This window comes from Mesoplodon densirostris, chromosome 8 (assembly GCF_025265405.1).
Source record: "Mesoplodon densirostris isolate mMesDen1 chromosome 8, mMesDen1 primary haplotype, whole genome shotgun sequence".
In the NCBI taxonomy this organism is placed as follows: Eukaryota; Metazoa; Chordata; class Mammalia; order Artiodactyla; family Ziphiidae; genus Mesoplodon; species Mesoplodon densirostris.
The window spans coordinates 56,416,369-56,442,593 of record NC_082668.1 but is presented as its reverse complement, the minus strand read 5'-3'; the positions used below and the strand labels follow the sequence as shown (position 1 = coordinate 56,442,593).

General features: G+C 39.1%; 1 protein-coding gene across 1 annotated transcript in view; it reads left to right on the top strand.

The window, feature by feature from the left end:
* The first annotated feature begins 817 nt into the window (after positions 1-817).
* The window catches only part of MAP3K19 (mitogen-activated protein kinase kinase kinase 19), a 50,673-nt gene continuing 25,265 nt past the window's right edge, over positions 818-26,225 (top strand). Inside the window, 6 exon segments of the mRNA XM_060105950.1 lie at positions 818-1,003; positions 3,991-4,145; positions 6,384-6,499; positions 9,707-9,822; positions 23,453-23,483; positions 23,486-23,548. Of these exon segments, the coding sequence (XP_059961933.1) occupies positions 6,478-6,499; positions 9,707-9,822; positions 23,453-23,483; positions 23,486-23,548 (232 nt within the window). The 5' untranslated portion in view covers positions 818-1,003; positions 3,991-4,145; positions 6,384-6,477.

Genomic DNA, 26,225 nt, shown 5'->3' with positions numbered 1-26,225 from the left:
CAGTGCTCAGTACTGTAGTGATTTGATTTAATAACTTTGGGGTTGCAGTTGGTTTAAATATTAATTTTAGTTTTTATTTTTGAGGTAGATACTACTTTTGAAATGCTCTCACTTAAGAGTTAAGCCCACGATTCCATAACATGCATTGTCATTTCATTGCTAAGGGTAATAAGCTTGGGAAAAAATACCTTTGGGGTTTTATTTCCACTTTATAGATGAGCTGGTGATATAAATATGTATTTCTAGTCTAGTTGTTATCTGATTATCCAGTTTTCATCTTTATTGAAGGACAGGTTTTAATTTTTTTTTTTCTGAAAGCATTTCTTTTAACTGAAATGATACTGAAAATACTGTTTTCAAAAATAAGTATATAGGGGCTTCCCTGGTGGCGCAGTGGTTGAGAGTCCGCCTGCCGATTCAGGGGACACGAGTTCGTGCCCCGGTCCGAGAGGATCCCACATGCTGCGGAGCGGCTGGGCCCGTGAGCCATGGCCGCTGAGCCTGTGCGTCCAGAGCCTGTGCTTCGCAACAGGAGAGGCCACAACAGTGAGAGGCCCGCATACTGCAAAAAAAAAAAAAAAAAAAAAAGATATCCCCAAACTACCCATTATCATGGAGATTTTTTGTTTCCCAAATTAAAAAAAGGCAATAGCAGTCACCTGCATCCAAATCAATCCTTCATTTTTATGCCTCTCTTATTCTCCTTTCTTATATCATGAATCAGAGCTGTGCCCCACTAAATAAGTTTTCTACCCAACCCAGGAGACACTATTGGTACTCAAAAAGGCTAAATTAGAATGCTGTGGTGTTGCAGGTTGTTGGATTTCTTCTGGAAAATGGAGTAGATATTACCCTTTGCAATTAAAGAAATCAAACCGCGGTCCATGTGGCTAGTTGTGATGTCCAAAGGCAACTCTTGGCCATCAGTGGAATCCAGGCTCCCCAAATGCAACTTCTTCAAAGTTCATGGCAAGATGACCTTGAACAACTTCAACACTTGCTGGTCAGTTAATCTGATGTTTGCTTCTGTCTTTGGGTAGGTGAGTGGGTGAGGGGTGAGAAAGGAACAGACTACGTATGACTCCTTTTAAAGAAAAATAAGTTCTTTTCAAATGCAGTTCCAGAAAGTTTCAGGCAGGAAATATGAGAAAGAAACAGAATTAAATTGGACACTTGGGGTGGAAAACAAATTAATAAAAGAACACAGCAGCAGCCTATTTACACCTTCTTCCAGCTGGATGCGAGGAGAAGTCATGTAGCACCCCTGGGAAATAATGTGCTCCCAAGGATGCCCCTGGAGAACCACTGTCAACTTACTCACAGGCGTTCCCTTGACATCATTGCCATTTGTACGATTGCTGTTTAGATCCCTTCGGACCATTTGCAGTTTTTATCTTTATCTTGAAAAGGGAATCAGAGAGCCTATGCTTTGCATAATATTTAGTTGTGATTAAAGTTAAGAGAATACATTTTTAAATGCCGTCTTTTTAGGGTATTGATCTTCTTATTTAGATTTTCTGGCCATAGAGACTCTTTCCCAGAGTAACTTGCAAAACCACATGCATAATCAAGGACATTAATTACTGGTGAATGGCAACTGCCTACTCTTGGCATTTACCTTCAGAGGTACTGTCAGATCACATGACTTTCCAACTGAAAGAAAATCAATTGCTGCTAGGAAAGTTTCTTCTATTCCCTTATGGTAGAGACACAGATAAAGAAAAAGTGAAAGATATTCTGGTCACCTAGAGTTCAAGGAAACAGACAACAAAATCCAAAGAACTCTAAATTATTTTGCTGTACTAAACGATAGTCTAAAATTGCCATACATCATACACTGAGGTTTAGAAATATTTTTGGAAGACACTAAATTTCACTTTAATGGTATTTTCAACAGTTGTTGCTGTCATTCAATGTGTTTTCTTTTCTTTCTTTTTTTTTTAAATCTGTTAGCTCCATCACCATATACATATATATATATATATATTTAACATCTTTACTAGAGTATAATTGCTTTACAATGGTGTGTCAGTTTCTGCTTTATAACAAAGTGAATCAGTTATACATATACATATGTCCCCATATCTCTTCCCTCTTGCATCTCACTCCCTCCCACCCTCCCTATCCCACCCGTCTAGGTGGTCATAAAGCACCAAGCTGATCTCCCTGTGCTATGTGGCTGCTTCCCACTAGTTATCTATTTTACGTTTGGTAGTGTATATATGTCCATGCCACTCTCTTACTTTGTTCCAGCTTACCCTTCCCCCTCCCCATATCCTCAAGTCCATTCTCTAGTAGGTCTGCATCTTTACATCTTTATTCCCGTCTTGCCCCTAGGTTCTTCTGACCATTTTCCTTTTTTTAGATTCCATATATATGTGTTAGCATACGGTATTTGTTTTTCTCTTTTTGACTTACTTCACTCTGTATGACAGTCTCTAGGTCCATCCACCTTGCTAAAAATAACTCAATTTCGTTCCTTTTTATGGCTGAGTAATATTCCATTGTATATATATGCCACATCTTCTTTATCCATTCATCTGCTGATGGACACTTAGGTTACTTCCATGTCCTGGCTATTGTAAATAGAGCTGCAATGAACACTTTGGTACACGGCTTTTTTTGAATTCTGGTTTTCTCAGGGTAAATGCCCAGTAGTGGGACAATGTCTGTTTTCATAACCACATTTTTCACTCCTCAAGATAAGTCCCTAAGTTTTAAAAAACTGGTACCTGTAACTGGATCCAGAGTTTAATCAACAGATCCTCAATTACTGTGCTATTGGAAAACTATTCTCAGCTCAAAACTTTCATGTTAGTTCTAACTAATAATAAACATTGATATAAGAAGTGGTTTCTTTTCAGAGACAAAAAAATAATAACTGATTAATTCCCACAGCACCCCTCTGAGGTAATATCATTATCTCCAGTCTGTCCCTGGAGAAACTGGGGTAGAGACACCGACTGTATTGATGTGGCATAAAGTGAAATAGAGATGGAAATTCATGAGTTACTTTGGTCTAGAAAATAAACAATTTGGATAATTTGGCCTTCCAGTAGCTTCTCAGTTCTGAATTATCCAAATTAAATTTTACTTTCATTAAAAAAACATATAGGGCCTCCCTGGTGGCGCAGTGGTTAAGAGTCCGCCTGCCGATGCAGGGGATACGGGTTCGTGCCCCGGTCTGGGAGGATCCCATATGCCGCGGAGCGGCTGGGCCCGTGAGCCATGGCTGCTGAGCCTGCGCGTCCGGAGCCTGTGCTCCGCAACGGGAGAGGCCACAACAGTAAGAGGCCCGCATACCACAAAAAGAAAAAAAAAAAAAAAAAAAAAAAAAAAAAAAAAAAAAAAAAAAACATATAACATCTATATATTCATATCCATTTGACTATATAAATACTGTTAAATAATAAGCTACCTTGTCATTGTAAATCATTCATTCATTACACAAATGTTTACTGTGCATGTATCAAACACTCTGCTCAGTGCTTTTCATATTCTATCTATCTCCAATCATCAAAACAACCCTGAAGGGTAAACACTGTTATTCCCACTTTGCAGCTGAAGCCCCTGAAGTTCAGTGTATAGGGTTGCCAGATTTTGCAAATAAAAATACAGGACACTCATTTAAATTTGAATTTCAGATAAATACCAAATAATTTTTTAGTATGATTATGTCCCAGATGAAAAGTATCCATTATTTAACTAGGGGTCCCTTATTTCATCAGGGTGATTTGATCAACTTTTAACAGACTGTCCTTGATATAACCCTGTCAGGGAGGTTAAATAACCAATTTAAAAAGTTCAAATTCAAACAGAGATCTGTCTGTCTCTCAGGCCTGTGTTCTTTCAGTTAATCAGCTCCCTCTCAAGATATTGAGGAAGAATGTCTTAAAGTTGAGAATTTGGCCAAACAATGAAAATGCAAAGATTAGTATTAATAGACATGCAGTAAAGACATAACAGAAATAAAGTTTCATGTTTTTAAAGGCATCTGAAGAGTTCCTAGATATAAATTTCCCAAACCAACATGGCTTCACCCCTCTGATGCTGGCTGTGAGAGATGTGGACCTGTTTGAGAGTCTTTATATGTTAACCCTCTGTAGACCTGCGGAGGTTCTGTCTGAGCTCCTCAGGCATCACGCGTGAGTATAAGTGGTCAGTCAGCACCCAAGGAAGGGTGTCTCTGCCATTGTTACTTACAAAGTCATTTGCAAACCTAGACGTATATATTGCTATATATATATATATATATATATATATATATATATATTTCATTATATATATAAATATATAGTGAATATATATTAAATGCTGTATATATATAAGATATATATATATATAAAATGTATATATATATGAAACGCACATGCATGGTCACAAAAGGGACTTCGAAGTTGCAAAGTGATGTACAGATGTTAGAGGTTACTATCTATTATTCTTATGATATTGGCCCTTTGTTTTACTTGTTTAAATACTTACTCTTTTGGTACTTCCTGGGAATGTCAAATAATTCTGGAGTATACAGCTTCCTACCCCCCAAATGTTACTAATTATTGCAGAAAGTACTGTCAATTATCAAAAACAATTTATAGTAATGATTTACAGTTATCTAAAGATTACACGTCAGCCTGCTCTTTTAGGATAGGAGACGTAAACAATTTCTTTTAAAAATTAGAGGGTTAATAAACAGTCTTTCATGTCAGAATTGCAGTTTCCTAATTCTGTTTGCTACCTATTTATCTTGTCATCAAATAAGAAAAGATGGACAAAGCTCTTTCTCAGTATTTCACAGGAATTTTGTTTTGGGAATAAAAAAGGAAGATGAAACTTCCAGAACAAAAGTATAGTCAAGAACATGATCTATTGTAAAAGGATCAATTAGTATAATAGGATGAAGATGGAAGTCTGAAGCTATGTCAAACTTTAGCGTTAAACAACAGCTGAAGAGATTGTTAAAAATGGAGATTACTGGACATCACCCCAGAGATGGTGTTTAGTAGGCCTGGAGTGGGGTCCAGAATACTGGAGATCAAAGGACACCACATGAAGAAACACTAATCAAGGCAGATGAGCAAAACAAGGTCCTAACAAGATAAATGACTTGCTTAAGGCCACATATCAAGGTAGTGGCAGTCCATCGATTCTTGGTCCCATGCTAACTCTTTTGAATCATGACTTTTAATGGAGAAAAGGTCATAAGAATATTGTTGCAGATCATAAAACATTACCCTGTCCCATAGCAAAAAAGAGATTCAAATTCAAAGGTGTTATGTTGGAAACCATGATCAATTCGCTCCTGGTCCCAGAATGTGACTAGTGAAGCAAGTTTAGTCATTGTTTCTCTTACCATAATCTGTTAATAAGAGTTCCATCATTTACCCTTTGGACCTCTCTGAGCTCATGTCTAATTCTAGGATCCAGTACAGCAGAGAGAGGAGATTGGTGCTGATTCAAGGAGCCCTAAGACCAGTCAGTTGGGCTTAACAGTCACAGGGCAAGGCAAAGAGGAATGAAAAAATCACGCAGAGATTTTATGATATGATCACTCCACTCAACCAAAAGCCTGTGAAATAAGCATATCAGTTTAATTTCAAAGTGAGATGCTAGGCCATTCTACTATTTTGAATGATAAAAGAGCTAGCTGTTAGCATTAGGAAAAAGAAATATCAAGACTAAGCAATTAACTAAACCATTGGAAAGAAAAAAAACAATCAAGTCAGCTATGTGGAGGAGATAAGACAACAGTTAATCAAGATGTTTTTTAGGGCTTCCCTGGTGGCGCTGGGGTTGAGAATCTGCCTGTCCATGCAGGGGACACAGGTTCGAGCCCTGGTCTGGGAAGATCCCACATGCCGCGGAGCAACTCGGCCTGTGAGCCACAACTACTGAGCCTGCACATCTGGAGCCTGTGCTCCGCGACAAGAGAGGCCGCGATAGTGAGAGGCCCGCGCACCGCGTTGAGGAGTGGCCCCCACTCACTGCAACTAGAGAAAGCCCTCGCACAGAAATGAAAACCCAACACAGCCTAAAATAAATAAATAAATAATTTAAAAAATTTTTATCTTTGCTTGATTATTAAAGAATTATGAAACTTCTTGTCCAAAGTTGGAAATTTTCTGCCTTAGAAGGTTTTTAGAATGGGAGAGGCATAAGATATACAGCATATTCTTCTCACTTAAAAATTTGAAAATTTGTCACCCTCTCTCATACATTTTGAAGTCATTATTGTTATCCCCAAACTATAAAATTACTTTTATAGTAATTAAAAGTAAAAGTACTTTTATAGTAAAATAAATAACTTTTATTTATTTGATGTCAGTGGTTTTCTTTTTCAATAGATTGAACTAACTAATCTTTGATGTTGATTCTATTCTTCCTAGAGACCCTAAACTCTGTGATTTTAGTGGAAAATAAGCAATACATTATGTGTCACAAATAGGAAGTTTCAGAAAACAGCAGTTATTGGACATTCTAATGAATTCTATGCCAAAACCAGGTAAATATTTCTATTCCACTTTCAAAATTCTCTAACTACAAAAGCTGTATTAGAAATCTTTCTTTTTCTACATGGATTTGATGGATCCATTTAAAGAAATCAAACTAAATGTGTATATATGTATAAATGAATCACGTTGCTGTACAGTAGAAATTAACACAACATTGTAAATCAATGATACTTCAATGAATTTTTAAAAAAGAAATCAAGTGAACAACTATTTATTGAGCAGGGACTTTGTACAAGACCCAAAACTAGATACTCTGAGGCAGGCAAAGAAGTCTAAGACATGGTCCAACCTTTTGAAAGTGTTCAGTATAGTCAGGGACACATCATGTAAGTCAGAGGAGAAAGAGCTTGTTGTAAACTTGAAAGGGGAAGAAGGACTTACAGTGGTTCTCAAATGCTGGGTAAGATAGGAAGGAAGAGAAGAAGAGAGAAGGTGTGATATAGGCAGGGAGAAAGAGTCTGAGCAGGACAAAAAAGCCAGCCACAGAGAAAAGTGTAATAGAAAAAGTGCCACTGAGCCACATGTGACTGTGAAAGCTGCTTGACTTTATTGTTTGATTGGCTTTTTTTGGAAGCTTCTTGGCAGGGAACAAGGTTATCCCCAGGGAGGTTTCATGGAAGAGGTGAGACTCAATCTGGTCCTAAAAAAATGATGAGATTTGGGCTTCCCTGGTGGCGCAGTGGTTGACAGTCCGCCTGCCGATGCAGGGGACACGGGTTCGTGCCCCAGTCCAGGAAGATCCCACATGCCGCGGAGCGGCTAGGCCAGTGAGCCATGGCCGCTGAGCCTGCGCGTCTGGAGCCTGTGCTCTGCAACGGGAGAGGCCACAACAGTGAGAGACCCGCGTACCGCAAAAAAAAAAAAAAAGATGAGATTTAATTTTGTGGAGCAGAGGCATCATACTGTAAGTGAGCATGGCTTATCCCAGGAGCAAATGGGAGACTAGAACCAACAGTTCATGTCAGGGAAAAGGAATACAGAAGATTAGATACATAAAGAAACTGGGTCCAGGGACTTCCCCGGTGGCGCAGTGGTTAAGAATCCACTTGCCAATGCAGGGGACATGGGTTCGAGCCCTGGTCCAGGAAGATCCCACATGTCGGGCCGCAACTAAGCCCGTGCGCCACAACTACTGAGCCTGTGCTCTATAGCCCACGAGCCACAACTATGGAAGTCTGCATGCCTAGAGCCTGTGCTCCGCAACAAGAGAGTCCAATGAGAAGTCCGCGGGCCACAATAAAGAGAAGAGTAGCCCCCACTCACTGCAATTAGAGAAAGCCCGCACACAGCAATGAAGACCCAACACAGCCAAGAATAAATAAATAAAATAAATAAATTTATTTTAAAAAAAAAAGAAAGAAAGAAACTGGGTCCATTGAGGACTCATTAAATGTCAGCCTGAAGGACATTTTTTTTTCCCAATAAAATAGAGTCACTAAAGACTTTTAAGCCAGGTAATGATGAAAGCCATGTTTTAGGAAAATTAAGCTGTCATTGTGTTGGATGAATTTGAAGGAAGAGACTCATACCAGGGAAGCTCTCTTAAGAAACTACAGAAGTACCCATGTGCAGTTATAAGGACCAGGAAAAGAGTCTTTGGGCATGGTGTGTAGTGGGCCTGAGAAGTGCTGGGTATGGTGAGTCTAAGAGATTGTGAAAGAATTCACAGAATTTAGTGCTGTAACATTGATAGAGGAGACACAGAGACGAGGGTTGAGGGAGTTGAGTTAAACATGATTCCAATGTTTCAGCCCTAGGAAGTGGGGAGATAGAAATACAATCAACAAAATAGGAGAACACTTTGGTTTGGTGAGGATGTTGAAGGTAATGAGTTGTAAAACACTACATTTGATGGAAACTTAGGACGTTCAAAGTAGCAATTTTCTGTAGGACAGGGCTTGTGGGAATGGATGGGTTGATATGTTCTTTTGGGAGTTCTCTACAAGGAGATTGTGAGGACCTGAGAGTAGGTAAGATCACTAATGTACTGATGATGGTAAGAAAATTGCAGGGGCTGAACAGAGGAAGTGCGCCCACAGTTAGAGAGAGCTGTGCACATAGAGACTCAAGGGAATGAGAAAGGGAGGAGAATTGGGAGAGAGTTACAAGAAGGAAGGAGTGGGAAACAACGTCAAATTGGAAAAGAGGTTACAAAGCCGATGTGATAAGGAAGTGAGAGTTTCAATGGCAGGATAGAGGCAGAAGACAGGTTGCAAAGAGTAAAGAAAGAGGATATGGTGAAGAAATGGAGGATATGAGTATAGATCACGCATTCAAATTTGTTTCAGTTATTAGGATAAATGGAAGAACGATTGCAAGAGGAAGTTTTCATGGACGAGCCTGTGCTTATTTGAAGAAGTCAGGATAGCAGGAGAGGGATGAATATGAGAGCAATGTCCCCCAGGAACTAATTGGAAATTCACTGTTTGATTTTTAGAACTCTATCAGTTTAATGTGGCTTCAAGCGCTGGACAGGAAGTGTGCTCGAAACTTTGGCCCTTTTTTAAAAATAAACAGACAAAACCCCATTCATTCTGTGGACTCTTTTTTTTTTTTTTTTTAATTAAGGGCAATTTTTATTTCCTTCCTTTTTATTTTGTTATTACATTAAAATAAATTTTAAATGTTTAATAATTGTCATAATCTTAATAACATAAACATTTTCCATGTTTTCTTTTGATTTTTGTCCATTTACATGCATATTTTTCACATATTTATATCTTTAATCTATTTTCTATGTTATCTTCTATATTTCCACTTAATATTAATGACAAACATTTTTGTATGTTTTTACCTTACCATCCATCACTTTCCTGTCTGTATGATAATAATTTCTCTTTCCTTATTTTTCATTTTATTTTATTTTATTTTATTTTTTTAACATCTTTATTGGAGTATAATTGCTTTACAATGGTGTGTTAGTTTCTGCTTTATAACAAAGTGAATCAGTTATACATATACATATGTTTCCATATCTCTTCTCTCTCGCGTCTCCCTCCCTCCCACCCTCCCTATCCCACCCCTCTAGGTGGACTCTTGTGAAAATTATGGCCCGAAGCTTCATCAGGATCCCAGTCCACTATTTCAAGAAAATCTTAGACAAAATGGAACTGATTTTAGAACCTAGAGCTAGATCTTGCTGTGAAACTGCTGGAGATGCATCTCATCAAAACACATTATTATGTTTCTTTTGGCAGAAAGACATGTTGAATCATTGCTTGACATTTGTCATGATACAAACTCTTCTCCAACTGATATGATGACAGTTACTAAAAACCAAAACATAATCTTGCAAAGCATTAGCAGCAGGAAGGTAAGAAACTCTCTTTAAAAAAACAAAGTAACAGAAAAATGGATAAGCTACTCCATGTACACTTACTGTATTTACATCTACTTCATTTGTGTTGCTTGAATATTTATAACAATCATATATTGCAATTTTAGATTTAAATGTGATTATAAAGAAACTTAAAGTACAATTAATGACAGTCTTTCATGAGCTTAATCTCAGGGCAGTAATGAGCTAGTCAACTCTGAGTCTCATGCACTGTGTGTGTGTGTGTGTGTGTGTGTGTGTGTATGGAATACCACAGAATATTACTGCAGTTGAATCCATACTAAATAGTAAAATGTAGCTTGTCTTTATGTATGTTAATGTGGAAAAGGAGAAAATCATTATTCTGATCATGTCAAATCCATCAAAGGGTACGACAAAGGAGGTACCTCTTCTTGGCCCTGGTCATCACCCCCTGCCCATGATGAATGACTCCACAAAGTATAGTAGCAGTAGTGGTAACAAACATTGTGCCCATGGAAAATTATGGAATGATTCCCAAGATGTACAGTAAACTGGTAAAGTGGTTGCCTAAAGGAACAGAATTGGAGAAAAACTTTGCAAAGGTATACTCATGTGTACCTTTTGAATTTTTATAAAAATTAACATAGCCCAAATTGTTAAAAATATTACTACTCTATGGGAATTCCCTGGCCGTCCAGTGGTTAGGATTTGGTGCTGTCACTGTGGGGACCTGGATTCGATCCCCACCAAAAAAAGAGAAATTCCTACCTTATATTTTATTGGTAATAAAGAATATGACCACAGGGCTTCCCTGGTGGCGCAGTGGTTGAGGGTCCGCCTGCCAATGCAGGGGACACGGGTTCGTGCCCCAGTCTGGGAGGATCCCACATGCTGCGGAGCGGCTAGGCCCGTGAACCATGGCCACTGAGCCTGCATATCCGGAGCCTGTGCTTGGCAACAGGAAAGGCCACAACAGTGAGAGGCCTGCATACCGCAAAAAAAAAAAAAAAAAAGAATATGACCACAAAATTGTCTATTTCTAAAAGGTAATGAGGTATGGACTATAATATGTATAAACAATACAAAGAGTTTTGGAGATGGTGGAGTAAGATCTTTCAGTCCCTTTCTCCTTCCAAATATCATCCCAAAATAACAAGAAAACAAAAAACAAAAATTTGAGTAAAAAATTAGTTTGAAATAAGTATAGATTCACAAGAACTTGTAAAAATAGTACAGAGAGGTGCTGTATAACCTCCATGAGCTACCACCAATTGGAATTATCATCATAACTATAGCTGATTGTCAAAACTAGGAAACTGATATTGACACAATACAAGGAACTAGACTACAGACCTTAGTTGGATTTCACTAGTCTTTGAATGCATTCCTTTTTCTTCTTCTTTTTTTGTGTGCCTGTGTGTACAGTTCTATGACATTTTATCCCCTGTATTATCATGATCAAGATAACAAACCTGGTCTGTCTCCACAAAGGAACGCCCTCTTACTCCTCTCTTTACTGCCACATCCTCCCTGCTAACTCCTGGCAACCACTGATCTATTCTCCAACTCTATAATTTTGTAATTTCACAAATGTCATATAAATGAAATTATCATACATGTGAACTTTTTTTTTTTTTTTTTTTTTAGGGTTCTCCTTTATTTTTATTTTTATTTTTTTCTTTTTTTTGTATTTATTTATTTATTTTTTTTATTTTACAAATTTAATCAGTTATACATATACATATGTTCCCATATCCCCTCCCTTTTGCGTCTCCCTCCCACCCTCCCTATCCCACCCCTCCAGGCGGTCACAAAGAACCGAGCTGATCTCCCTGTGCTATGCGGCTGCTTCCCACTAGCTATCTACCTTACGTTTGGTAGTGTATATATGTCCATGCCGCTCTTTCACTTTGTCACAGCTTACCCTTCCCCCTCCCCATATCCTCAAGTCAATGCTCTAGTAGGTCTGTGTCTTTATTCCTGTCTTACCCCTATGTTCTTGATGACATTTTTTTCTTAAATTCCATATATATGTGTCAGCATACAGTATTTGTCTTTCTCTTTCTGACTTACTTCACTCTGTATGACAGACTCTAGGTCCATCCACCTCATTACAAATAGCTCAATTTCATTTCTTTTTATGGCTGAGTAATATTCCATTGTATATATGTGCCACATCTTCTTTACCCATTCATCCGATGATGGACACTTAGGTTGTTTCCATCTCCGGGCTATTGTAAATAGGGCTGCTATGAACATTTTGGTACATGTCTCTTTTTGAATTATGGTTTTCTCAGGGTATATGCCCAGTAGTGGGATTGCTGGGTCATATGGTAGTTCTATTTGTAGTTTTTTAAGGAACCTCCATACCGTTCTCCATAGTGGCTGTACCAATTCACATTCCCACCAGCAGTGCAAGAGTGTTCCCTTTTTTCCACACCCTCTCCAGCATTTATTGTTTCTAGATTTTTTGATGATGGCCATTCTGACTGGTGTGAGATGATATCTCATTGTAGTTTTGATTTGCATTTCTCTAATGAGTAAAGATGTTGAGCATCCTTTCATGTGTTTGATGGCAGTCTGTATATCTTCTGTGGAGAAATGTCTATTTAGTTCTTCTGCCCATTTTTGGATTGGGTTGTTTGTTTTTTTGCTATTGAGCTGCATGAGCTGCTTATAAATTTTGGAGATTAATCCTTTGTCAGTTGCTTCATTTGCAAATATTTTCTCCCATTCTGAGGGTTGTCTTTTCGTCTTGTTTATGGTTTCCTTTGCTGTGCAAAAGCTTTTAAGTTTCAGTAGGTCCCATGTGTTTATTTTTGTCTTTATTTCCATTTCTCTAGGAGGTGGGTCAAAAAGGATCTTGCTGTGATTTATGTCATAGAGTGTTCGGCCTATGTTTTCCTCTAGGAGTTTGATAGTGTCTGGCCTTACATTTAGGTCTTTAATCCATTTTGAGCTAATTTTTGTGTATGGTGTTAGGGAGTGATCTAATCTCATACTTTTACATGTCCCTGTCCAGTTTTCCCAGCACCACTTATTGAAGAGACTGTCCTTTCTCCACTGTACATTCCTGCCTCCTTTATCAAAGATAAGGTGACCATATGTCCGTGGGTTTATCTCTGGGCTTTCTATCCTGTTCCATTGATCTATCTTTCTGTTTTTGTGCCAGTACCATGCTGTCTTGATTACTGTAGCTTTGTAGTATAGTCTGAAGTCAGGGAGCCTGATTCCTCCAGCTCCGTTTTTCGTTCTCAAGATTGCTTTGGCTATTCGGGGTCTTTTGTGTTTCCATATAAATTGTGAAATTTTTTGTTCTAGTTCTGTGAAAAATGCCATTGGTAGTTTGATAGGTATTGCATTGAATCTGTAGATTGCTTTGGGTAGTAGAGTCATTTTCACAATGTTGATTCTTCCAATCCAAGAACATGGTACATCTCTCCATCTATTTGTATCATCTTTAATTTCTTTCATCAGTGTCTTATAATTTTCTGCATACAGGTCTTTTGTCTCCTTAGGTAGGTTTATTCCTAGATATTTTATTCTTTTTGTTGCAATGGTAAATGGGAGTGTTTCCTTGATTTCACTTTCAGATTTTTCATCATTAGTATATAGGAATGCCAGAGATTTCTGTGCATTAATTTTGTATCCTGCAACTTTACCAAATTCATTGATTAGCTCTAGTAGTTTTCTGGTAGCATCTTTAGGATTCTCTATGTATAGTATCATGTCATCTGCAAACAGTGACAGCTTTACTTCTTCTTTCCCATTTGGATTCCTTTTATTTCCTTTTCTTCTCTGATTGCTGTGGCTAAAACTTCCAAAACTATGTAGAATAAGAGTGGTGAGAGTGGGCAACCTTGTCTTGTTCCTGATCTTAGTGGAAATGGTTTCAGTTTTTCACCATTGAGGACGATGCTGGCTGTGGGTTTGTCATATATGGCCTTTATTATGTTGAGGAAAGTTCCCTCTATGCCTACTTTCTGCAGGGTTTTTATCATAAATGGGTGTTGAATTTTGTCAAAAGCTTTCTCTGCATCTATTGAGATGATCATATGGTTTTTCTCCTTCAGTTTGTTGATATGGTGTATCACATTGATTGATTTGCATATATTGAAGAATCCTTGCATTCCTGGAATAAACCCCACTTGATCATGGTGTATGATCCTTTTAATGTGCTGTTGGATTCTGTTTGCTAGTATTTTGTTGAGGATTTTTGCATCTATGTTCATCAGTGATATTGGCCTGTAGTTTTCTTTCTTTGTGACATCCTTGTCTGGTTTTGGTATCAAGGTGATGGTGGCCTCGTAGAATGAGTTTGGGAGTGTTCCTCCCTCTGCTATATTTTGGAAGAGTTTGAGAAGGATAGGTGTTAGCTCTTCTCTAAATGCTTGATAGAATTCGCCTGTGAAGCCATCTGGTCCGGGGCTTTTGTTTGTTGGAAGATTTTTTATCACAGTTTCAATTACAGTGCTTGTGATTGGTCTATTCATATTTTCTATTTCTTCCTGATTCAGTCTTGGCAGGTTGTGCATTTCTAAGAATTTTTCCATTTCTTCCAGGTTGTCCATTTTATTGGCATAGAGTTGCTTATAGTAATCTCTCATGATCTTTTGTATTTCTGCAGTGTCAGTTGTTACTTCTCCTTTTTCATTTCTAATTCTATTGATTTGAGTCTTCTCCCTTTTTTTCTTGATGAGTCTGGCTAATGGTTTATCAATTTTGTTTATCTTCTCAAAGAACCAGCTTTTAGTTTTATTGATCTTTGCTATCGTTTCCTTCATTTCTTTTTCATTTATTTCTGATCTGATTTTTATGATTTCTTTCCTTCTGCTAACTTTGGGATGTTTTTGTTCTTCTTTCTCTAATTGCTTTAGGTGCAAGGTTAGGTTGTTTATTCGAGATATTTCCTGTTTCTTAAGGTGGGATTGTATTGCCATAAACTTCCCTCTTAGAACTGCTTTTGCTGCATCCCATAGGTTTTGGGTCGTCGTGTCTCCATTGTCATTTGTTTCTAGGTATTTTTTAATTTCCTCTTTGATTTCTTCAGTGATCACTTCGTTATTAAGTAGTGTATTGTTTAGCCTCCATGTGTTTGTATGTTTTACAGCTCTTTTCCTGTAATTGATATCTAGTCTCATAGCATTGTGGTCGGAAAAGATACTTGATACAATTTCAATTTTCTTAAATTTACCAAGGCTTGATTTGTGACCCAAGATATGATCTATCCTGGAGAATGTTCCATGAGCACTTGAGAAAAATGTGTATTCTGTTGTTTTTGGATGGAATGTCCTGTAAATATCAATTAAGTCCATCTTGTTTAATGTATCATTTAAAGCTTGTGTTTCCTTATTTATTTTCATTTTGGATGACCTGTCCATTGGTGAAAGTGGGGTGTTAAAGTCCCCTACTATGATTGTGTTACTGTCGATTTCTCCTTTTATGGCTGTTAATATTTCCCTTATGTATTGAGGTGCTCCTATGTTTGGTGCATAAATATTTACAACTGTTATATCTTCTTCTTGGATTGATCCCTTGAGCATTATGTAGTGTCCTTCTTCGTCTCTTCTAGTAGTCTTTATTTTAAAGTCTATTTTGTCTGATATGAGAATTGCTACTCCAGCTTTCTTTTGGTTTCCATTTGCATGGAATATCTTTTTCCATCCCCTTACTTTCAGTCTGTATGTGTCTCTAGGTCTGAAGTGGGTCTCTTGTAGACAGCATATATATGGGTCTTGTTTTTGTATCCATTCAGCCAGTCTGTGTCTTTTGGTGGGAGCATTTAGTCCATTTACATTTTTTTTTTTTTTTTTTTTTTTTTGCGGTATGCGGGCCTCTCACTGTTGTGGCCTCCCCCGTTGCGGAGCACAGGCTCCGGACGCGCAGGCTCCGGACACGCAGGCCCAGCGGCCATGGCTCACGGGCCCAGCCGCTCCGCGGCATATGGGATCCTCCCAGACCGGGGCACGAACCCGCATCCCCTGCATCGGCAGGCGGACTCCCAACCACTTGCGCCACCAGGGAGGCCCCATTTACATTTAAGGTAATTATTGATATGTATGTTCCTATTCCCATTTTCTTAATTGTTTTGGGTTCGTTATTGTAGTTCTTTTCCTTCTGTTGTATTTCTTTCCTAGAGAAGTTCCTTTAGCATTTGTTGTAAAGCTGGTTTGGTGGTGCTGAACTCTCTCAGCTTTTGCTTGTCTGTAAAGGTTTTAATTTCTCCATCAAATCTGAATGAGATCCTTGCTGGGTAGAGTAATCTTGGTTGCAGGTTTTTCTCTTTCATCACTTTAAGTATGTCCTGCCACTCCCTTCTGGCTTGTAGAGTTTCTGCTGAGAGATCAGCTGTTATCCTGATGGGGATTCCCTTGTGTGTTATTTGTTGTTTTTGCCTTGCTGCTTTTAATATGATTTCTTTGTGTTTAATTTTTGACAGTTTGATTAATATGTGTCTTGGTGTATTTCTCCTTGGATTTATTCTGTATGGGACTCTCTGTGCCTCCTGGACTTGATTAACTATTTCCTTTCCCATATTAGGGAAGTTTTCAATTATAATCTCTTCAAATATTTTCTCAGTCCCTTTCTTTTTCTCTTCTTCTTTTGGAACCCCTATAATTCGAATGTTGGTGCGTTTAATGTTGTCCCAGAGGTCTCTGAGACTGTCCTCTGTTCTTTTCATTCTTTTTTCTTTATTTTGCTGTGCAGCAGTTATTTCCACTATTTTATCTTCCACCTCACTTATCCGTTCTTCTGCCTCAGTTATTCTGCTATTGATCCCATCTAGAGTATTTTTTATTTCATGTATTGTGTTTTTAATCGATGCTTGATTCATCTTTAGTTCTTCTAGGTCCTTGTTAACTGTTTCTTGCATTTTGTCTATTCTATTTCCAAGATTTTGGATCATCTTTACCATCATTATTCTGAATTCTTTTTCAGATAGACTGCCTATTACCTCTTCATTTGTTAGGTCTGGTGGGTTTTTATCTTGCTCCTTCTCCTGCTGTGTGTTTTTCTGTCTTCTCATTTTGCTTATGTTACTGTGTTTGGGGTCTCCTTTTTGCAGGCTGCAGGTTCGTAGTTCCCGTTGTTTTTGGTGTCTGTCCCCAGTGGCTAAGGTTGGTTTAGTGGGTTGTGTAGGCTTCTTGGTGGAGGGGACTACTGCCTGTGTTCTGGTGAATGAGGCTGGATCTTGTCTTTCTGGTGGGCAGGTCCACGTCTGGTGGTGTGTTTTGGGGTGTTTGCGGACTTTTTATGATTTGAGGCAGCCTCTCTGCTAATGGGTGGCGTTGTGTTCCTGTCTTGCTAGTTGTTTGGCATAGGGTGTCCAGCACTGTAGCTTGCTGGTCGTTGAGTGAAGCTGGGTGCTGGTGTTGAGATGGAGATCTCTGGAAGATTTTCGCCGTTTGATATTATGTGGAGCTGGGAGGTCTCTTGTGGACCAGTGTCCTGATGTTCGCTCTCCCACCTCAGAGGCACAGCACTGACTCCTGGCTCCTCAATTTGGGATGATTTGCTGTCTATTCATGTATTCCACAGATGCAGGGTACATGAAGTTGATTGTGGAGCTTTAATCCGCTGCTTCTGAGGCTGCTGGGAGAGGTTTCCCTTTCTCTTCTTTGTTCTCACAGCTCCTGGGTCTCAGCTTTGGATTTGGCCCCGCCTCTGCGTGTAGGTCGCCGGAGGGCGTCTGTTCTTCGCTCAGACAGGACAGGGTTAAAGGAGCAGCCTCTTCGGGGACTCTGGCTCACTCAGGCCGGGCGGGAGGGAGGGGCACGGAGTGCGGGGCGAGCCTGCAGCGGCAGAGGTCGGCGTGACGTTGCACCAGCCCGAGGCGCGCCGTGCGTTCTCCCAGGGAAGCCGCCCCTGGATCCCGGGACCCCGGCAGTGGCAGGCTGCACAGGCTCCCGGAAGGGCAGTGTGGACAGTGACCTGCGCTCGCACACAGGCTTCTTGGCGGCGGCAGCAGCAGCCCCAGCGTCCCACGCCCGTCTCTGGGCTCCGCGCTTTCAGCCGCGACTCGCGCCCGTCTCTGGAGCTCCTTTACGCGGCGCTCTTAATCCCCTCTCCTCGCGCACCAGGAAACCAAGAGGGAAGAAAAAGTCTCCTGCCTCTTCGGCAGCTCCAGAGTTTTCCCGGACTCCCTCCCGGCTAGCTGTGGCACATTAGCCCCCTTCAGGCTGAGTTCTCGCCGCCAGCCCCAGTCCTCTCCCTGAGCTCTGACTGAAGCCCGAGCCTCAGCTCCAGCGCCGCCTGCCCCGGCGGGGGAGCAGACAAGCCTCTCGGGCTGGTGAGTGCCGCTCGGCACCGCTCCTCTGTGCGGGAATCTCTCTGCTTTGCCCTACCCAGGTATGTGGGGAGTTTCTTGCCTTTTGGGAGGTCTGGGGTCTTCTGCCAGCGTTCAGTAGGTGTTCTGTAGGAGTTGTTCCACGTGTAGCTGTATTTCTGGTGTATCTGTGGGGAGGAAGGTGATCTCCGCGTCTTACTCTTCTGCCATCTTACCCGGAAGTCTGAACTTTTAAGATTGCTTTTTCAACTCAGCATAATGCTCTTGAGATAGATCCAAGCTATTGTGTGTACCAATAGTTTCTTTCTATTGCTAAGTAGTATTCTATTACAATTATATTTTGTTTCACAGTTTATTTAGCCATTCACTTGTTGAAAGACATTTGGGTTGTTTCTAGTTTGGGGCTATTACAAATAAAGCTACTATGAACATTCATGTATAAATTTTTGTGTGACTTACGTTTTCATTTCTCTAGGGTACATGCCCAGGAGTCCAATTAGTGGGTCATTTGGTAAATGTGTGTTTAGTTTTTTTTTAAAACTGCCAAACAATTTTCCAGAGTGGCTCTACCATTTTATATTCCCACCAGCAATAAATGAGACATCCAGTTTCTCTATACCCTTGCCAGCATTTGGTACTATCAGTATTTTCTATTTTAACCATTTTAAAAAATTTAAACCAAAATAAGTATATGGTGTTATCTCATTGTGGTTTTAATTTGCATTTCCCTAATGACCAATGTTGAACATTTTTTAAAAATTTATTTGCCATCAGCATAAATTGTTCAAATATTCTGTCCATTTTCTGATTGAATTGTTTGTTTTCTTATCATTGGGTTTAGAGAATTCTTTATATATTCTGAATGATGTGTGACTCGCAGATATTTTCTGCTAGCCAATAAGAAAAACTTGGGGGTTTTTTCACCTTTTTTTTTTTTTTCTGTACGCGGGCCTCTCACTGTTGTGGCCTCTCCCGTTGCGGAGCACAGGCTCCGGACGCGCAGGCTCAGCGGCCATGGCTCACGGGCCTAGCCGCTCCACGGCATGTGGGATCTTCCCGGACCGGGGCACGAACCTGCATCCCCTGCATCGGCAGGCAGACTCTCAACCACTGCACCACCAGGGAAGCCCTTTTTCACCTTTTTGACAATTCTTTTATCAAACAAAAGTTTTTAATTTTGATGAAAACCAGTGTACCCACTTTTTCCTTTACTGGTCTTGATTTTTACGTCTAAGAAGTCTTTTACTTGATCCGGGTCCTGGTTACATGAGTGTGTTCAGTTTATAAACATTCACTAGTCTATACACTTATGATATGTGCACTTTTCTGAATGTATGCTATACTTAAAAGTAAATTAAAGGGAAGGGGTATGCCTTCAAATATCTGAGAAAAAATATGGTTTTCAACCTAGGATTTTATATCCAGACAAACTATAAGTCAAGTATTAGAGTTGAATAAAGACATTTTTCAGACACACAAATGCTCAAACATTTTACATTTCATACACCTTTTAAGGAAGCTACTATGTGCTCTGTTAAATTAACGAAATAAGATAAAAATGGAGGGGAAAATTGGATCCATGATTCAGGGGATCTGGAACCTAACACAAGAGAGGAGGGTATCCTTGGTATAAAGCAGAAAGCAAGTCCCAGGGCTTCAGCCACGTATGAAGTCTAGAGAACAAAGAGCTCTGATCCTTGGGGGATGGGAGGAGTGAGGGAGAACAGGATAATGGAGATTTCCAGGAAGAAGATGGAACTGATATATTATCTGATATATTTAACCCGGTGAAAAGACCACAGGATGTTTGGAAGATTTAAGATTTAAAAAAATATAAGAAAAGGAATTAAATGTTAAATTAAATTGTGAATGAAATAAAAATAGGGGTTTTGGGTTTTGTGCAGGAAAAAAGTTATTCAGGAAAGTATAAACATACTACACTACTATTGCACTACTACAGTGCAATACATACAGTATAGTACAATACTCAAATAATCATAATTTGAACTTTGCCTATTGATTTAACAAGAAAAAGAGGGTGAATTTACTGGGAAGTTAGAGGCAAAGTATAAGAATATTAAATTGTCAACTGCAATAATAAGAAGCCAGTAGGTAATATATCACTTTAGTGACAGCAGGATAAGTACATTATCTAGAGATATGGAAGAAAATACCAAAAGAAACACTTAAAAGGCTGGAACTGGCTGCCTCTGGGGGAAAGAGTGGGGAATGCAACTGATGACATTTTTTGTTATAAGTTTTTGTTTTTAACCATTATTTGACTTTTAAAAAATGTATAAGTTAGATAAAAATGAAAACTAATTAAAAATTAAAATACAGAAATGGTTAAATCCCGACTCCTCTAGGGCATGGGATGGGATGAGGTAGAATGGAAACATTTATTTTTAATACTATTTGAATATTTTACTATTGTGCATTTGTAACTTTTCTAAAGAGGTTAGCCTCCTTCTCACCAAAGTTGCTTTAGTACAGTGGTTGTCAAAAGGGGGTGATTTTACCCCTCAGGAGGCAGTTAGCAAGGCTTAGAGACATTTTTGGTGTCACAACCGGGGCAGAAGTGCTGCTGGCATCCAGTGGGTAGAGGTCAGGGATGCTGCTAAACATCCTACAGTGCGCAGGGCAGGCTTTGCACAGCAAAGAATCACCCAGCCCCAAATGTCAATAGCAGCAAGGCTTAGAAACCTTGCTGTGTAGTAGGCTTTGTCACAACATTGAAGGTTGTATTGTTTTTGACTACTAATATTACATAGTAATTGGAATAAAATACCTAGAGACCAATCTTTAAAATGCGTGTCATGCATCAGAAATTGATAAACAAAAACTCATTTACTTTTCTTTTTTTTTGTGGTATAGTTAGGAACTTTCTTTCTTAAAAAGACTAAAAATCCTTTCATATTAGTATATTTTTTCTTGCAAAACATTTTCTGAACTTTCACTCTATATTTTTCTTATTATGGTTGAAATAACTGAACTCATTTCTGAAGGAGAAATAGACTCTCACTATTGAATTTGCCTCTTCTTCTTAGTGCTTTCTCTAGTGCTTAAATTGCAAAACCCAAGGTCATTCTTCACTTCTTTTCTTTGAATGAAAGCTTGCTTTTCTTTTGGGTTGTCTGTAATAGGTTTTTATAGTTTACAAATATAAGCAGCTGCCTTGCTTGTAGGATTGCTCCTGAGAGGCTCTTCATACCCTCTCCCAATCTTTTTTCATCTAAGGAGAATCATCTTTATAAATTTAATTACGTATGATTTCTATGCCTCTTTTTTGTGTGGTTGGCATTCTGTTGTTTACAGATTAGAATGCTATGCCCTCTATCTAGTCTGTTGTCACCTCCTGCATCACTGTCAATGGTTTATGAACTCCATTTATGTTTGGGATGTGCTATTCTAACATTTTCTCTCCTTCACTCACAACTGAGTGTCATTATTTTAATTTTCCTCCTTGTAGCACCCAAGCACTCCTTAAAGTCATTCATATTTAGTATTCTAAAAGCAATTAGAAAATTCTGAGCTGTTTCTGCTTTTGTCTTCATTTCCATGATAACCTTCAAAGTAGACATTATTCCCTACATTCTTTTTGTTTGTGATACTTATGGTTTTTCAGTTTATTCTATGGAAGAAATTTTTGTCAGGAGATTGTAGGCATCACACATCTTTTATTTTATCTTTTCCTGTGCAAAACCTATAAATCAGGTTTGAGTATTCTTTCTCTTAATTTTGCTCACTGTTATTGATTCTTTTCTTTCTGCTTCTTGTTGAGACTCTGTTTCAAGTTTTTCACAGTAACAAGAAAGCAGAGTAGTTAAGACCTCTGTAACCAGACTTCAGGCTAGCTATGTGACCTTGGGTAAGTTACTTAACTTTTCTAGACCTCACATACAAAAGAGAACAATAGTTCCTACCTCTAGAGTTGTTGTGAGGATTAAATTAGTTAATATGTAAAAGGTGCAACAGTGTCTGACACTTTATGTGTAAATGCTAGTAGTCATGATGGGTTTTGTAGGTAGGTGTGCCCACACTCTGTGTCTTCCAACTTTTCTTAAAGGACCAGCTAATGAATGAACTGAGCAGTTGAGAGGGGTGGGATAGGGTGGGTGGGAGGGAGGCTTAAGAGGGAGGGGATATGGGGATATATGTATACATATAACCTATTCACTTTGTTGCACAGCAGAAATTAACACATTATAAAGCAATTATACTCTAATAAAGATTTTAAAAATAGAAAAAAATTCAATAAAGACTTTAAAAATGGTCCACATCAAAAAAAAATCTTAAAAATGATGTACTACTAAGTTATTACAATTGAACACCTAAAATATTTTCATGGCAGTATAAATGCAGGGTTTTATTTTTATTTTTTTCTGTGATAATTAAAATGAACAAAGCAAAAAGAAAAGATTCCCAAGCTCTCTTGGGAATTAGTGAATGAAATATCAGATAATGTTTGGTGATAAAGGCTACCTGCTTGTCCAACAGGCATCTGCATTTAGGGCTAAGGCTTTTTATCCAACAGTCTCCTTAAATAGGCGGTTCAACCAGATCACAGAAGCCAGACAGCCAGTTGTAACATTCAGGTTGTGACGGGATATTTTAACTACTACTTGCATCTATCACTGTTCTAGATGTTAGAAAGGGCAAAATCACCAGCAACAACTTCTAATGAAGGAAACTGTCAACAACAATGAATTCTAATAGAAAACATTTCTCCTTTAGAGAGTTAGGAGTACTTTTTATAAATCAAGCTGTTTCTCAACCGTATTTTTCAGCATAATGATTATTTTCTAGAGGGTAAAAGGAAAGCTTTAGAGGTTGCATACCAAGATTAGATCAAAAAGCTGTCATAGTGAAAACTTTAATCAGCTTTGCTGCCTCCTTTCAGTCTAAGGTTATATCTGCAGCTTCCATATGGGGCAGGGATTTCTACCCTCATCATTTACAAATGATGCCCCAGGGAGGCATTATGGAAAAGATCATGTTCCTTTGGGGTTGTTCATGGACTGTGGCCAAAGGATTCTTTCCAGTTACCCACCCAGATGGAATTTGTGGCAGTTTAACAGCCTGGACACGGACATGATAAAGTATAAAATATTGAATTTCTATGTGTCTCAGTGATTTCAGCTTTGATCTTCATTTTTGATTATGCAGTTAATCACGTCCATGTCTGTGAGCCTGGTGCTCTGGAGGCGAATACTTTCCCATTTTTTTAGTCCTAAATACTTTATCCGATTTAAAAGGAATCCACAGTGTGAAACTTTAGCCTAGAAAAAAAAATCAACATTCACTCTGCCAACCAAGTACTACATTGAACAACTGAGTTTCTATTTTATGATATTTCAGGAGTTTGACCAAGATGATGTCTGCACTCATTCCAACTGATTAGTGAAAAGGGAGATCCAAGTGGTGATGGACAAGACTGGCAACCCAGGACAGAAGGTATCTGTCTTCTGTCCTTGATATGGTTACAAAGATAACATGGATTATTTGGATTTCCCCCCTAATTTTGGTAGTGCTCAGTGCAGGAACGTTGAAATCACAGACAAGCACAAAGGAAAAGAAAAATCACTCATAATCCTATCCTTTGGTCCATACCTGAATCAGTGAGTCTTGTCAATCTGCCCAGCCAAAATGGGCATCCCTCTTCTGTCTCTCCTCTTCCTTCTACCCCACTCCAGCTCAGCCTACTGTTCTCATCTCCTTTCTTTTCTGTCTAATAACATCTTATCCCTCATTTCTTTCCTCTCAGAATCTTCCATCAGCTCCAAGGATCTGTTCTCTTCCAGGGGCAAGCATTTCTCCATCTGTCATCCCAGAGCTCCTCCCTTGAGGGGGAGTTGGGGGCCTGAACAAAGAACTAAAGCCCCAGGTTGCACTCTTGTATTCTAGGAGGTCGTAAGTCTGGAATTTTCCAGAACCATGCCCATTCCAAATATGTCATCCTGTCCTACCCATAAGTGTCCTTGTATTGAACAGATCACAAAGTATTTGCAGATTCTCACTTCAAAATATAGGCATCACAGAGATCACATTTGTCTATCATCTATTCGCCTACAAACTTTTTTTAAAAAATAAATTTATTTGTTTATTTTTGGCTGCATTGAGTCTTCGTTGCTACGTGCAGGCTTTCTCTAGTTGCGGCAAGCGGGGAGTACTCTTCTTTGCGGTGTGCGGGCTTCTCACTGCGGTGGCTTCTCTTGTTGTGGAGCACAGGCTCTAGGTTCACGGGTTTCAGTAGTTGTGGCTTGTGGGCTCTAGAGCGCAGGCTCAGTAATTGTGGCACGGGCTTAGCTGCTCCATGGCATGTGGGATCTTCCTGGACCAGGGCTCGAACCCGTGTTCCCTGCATTGGCAGGCAGATTCTTAACCACTGTGCCACCAGGGAAGTCCCCCTGCTACAAACTTCTTAAATGAAATGTTTATTTGAACTGCTCCAATCTCTCTCTGGTAATTTTCCTATTTGCATTTCTAACACTCCAGGGAAGCTGCTCTCTGGATGTCTTTTTTCTCATCCCTGTCAACCACCCTGAATGCCACAGTGCTGTCCTAGCTGCTGTCTCCTTTGGCCCCTTATGTGATGCTGCCCTCTTCTGGGGAGCCTTCAGTCTTTCTCAAACTCACTCAGTATCTCCTCTCCCCTGGCGGAGGGCGGGGAATAATTTAATAACATTTGAAACGATGAACCCTGAAAGACCTAATTAAAATAAACAAGTTCTGATCCCCTTCCAAACAGTCTATGTGATCTGCCTTTGACTTTCAAAGGTTTCAAAGCTGAGTTCTCAGAAGCCTGACTGTGTTCCCCATCATCTTCCAAGAGGTTAAAATAATGTGTTTATTCTGCTCAATTTGGAGGTGACTTGCCATTTGAGGTGCTTATAATTCTTTTAAAATCGATTTGTAAGATTTTAGGTTTTCATATAGGAACCATAACACTTATGCAGCATCTCGACTAAGCCCTTGTAGTTTTAAGCTTTCATAACTTGGGTTACCATTTGAAAGAAGCAATTACGTTTCTAAATTTTCCTCTCATAGTTGATAAGAGTCTTCACTAGAACTAGTTACTCTTTTAAGTCACAAAGCCTGAAATAAAACTGTTTGGGGTATTGTTGTGCATTGTATACATCTTAAACAGCAATAAATCTCTTTAAATCCATTTACATGTTTCTACCAAGAACATATTCCAGGTTGTTAATGTTAAAGTGCTTGCACATGTTATGAAGACTTTATGCACATACCATGTGACTATTCTGTTGTAGATATGAACATTTAAAATTTTTATTTATTTATTTATTTTTGGCTGTGTTAGGTCTTCGTTGCTGCATGTGGGCTTTCCTTAGTTGTGGCGAACGGGGACTACTCTTCGTTGCACTGCGTGGGCTTCTCATTGCGGTAGCTTCTCTGTTGTGGAGCACGGGCTCTAGGCACGTGGGCTTCAATAGTTGTGGCGCATGGGCTTAGTTGCTCCACGGCATGTAGGATCTTCCTGGACCAGGGCTCAAACCCATGTCTCCTGCATTGGCAGGCAAATTCTTAACCACTGTGCCACCAGGGAAGCTCTAGATATGCACATTTAATCATTTAGTTTATATCTGTTCATTGTATTATTCTTTTAAAAGGGAGCATCACTGACTAAAGTATGTATAAACTTTATATAATGTTTGGATAACTCCCCTGGTCTTTTAACAACTAAGTATTCCTGCAGCGTACATTTGCTTTATTATGGGCTTTTACAGATGGTAACTTGTAAAATAAAATCCCCCCGCAAAATCCCTCATCTTTTTCCGTAGTATAAAAGCCTTCTTGTATTCCTCAGTCAGCTATTTTCCCAGAACATATCAGATGCAAACCTCATAGGCTGGAAATTGAGCATGTAAAATTACCCTTTTCATGAGTGAATAAGAACCTATTTTCTGAAATTACTGGGCTTAATTTATTTTTAATAGTGTATCATCACAATTCTTAAGTGTAGATAACAGAATCTACTCTACTTGAGTGAAGAAGGAAGGAAGTTTTCAAAGATACTAGAAAGTTCACAGACCATTGAAAAACCAAGGGAGAAGAACAGACCCCAGGTTGGATTGTCAGAAAGAATTCTTGTAGCTACATCTCAAAACTG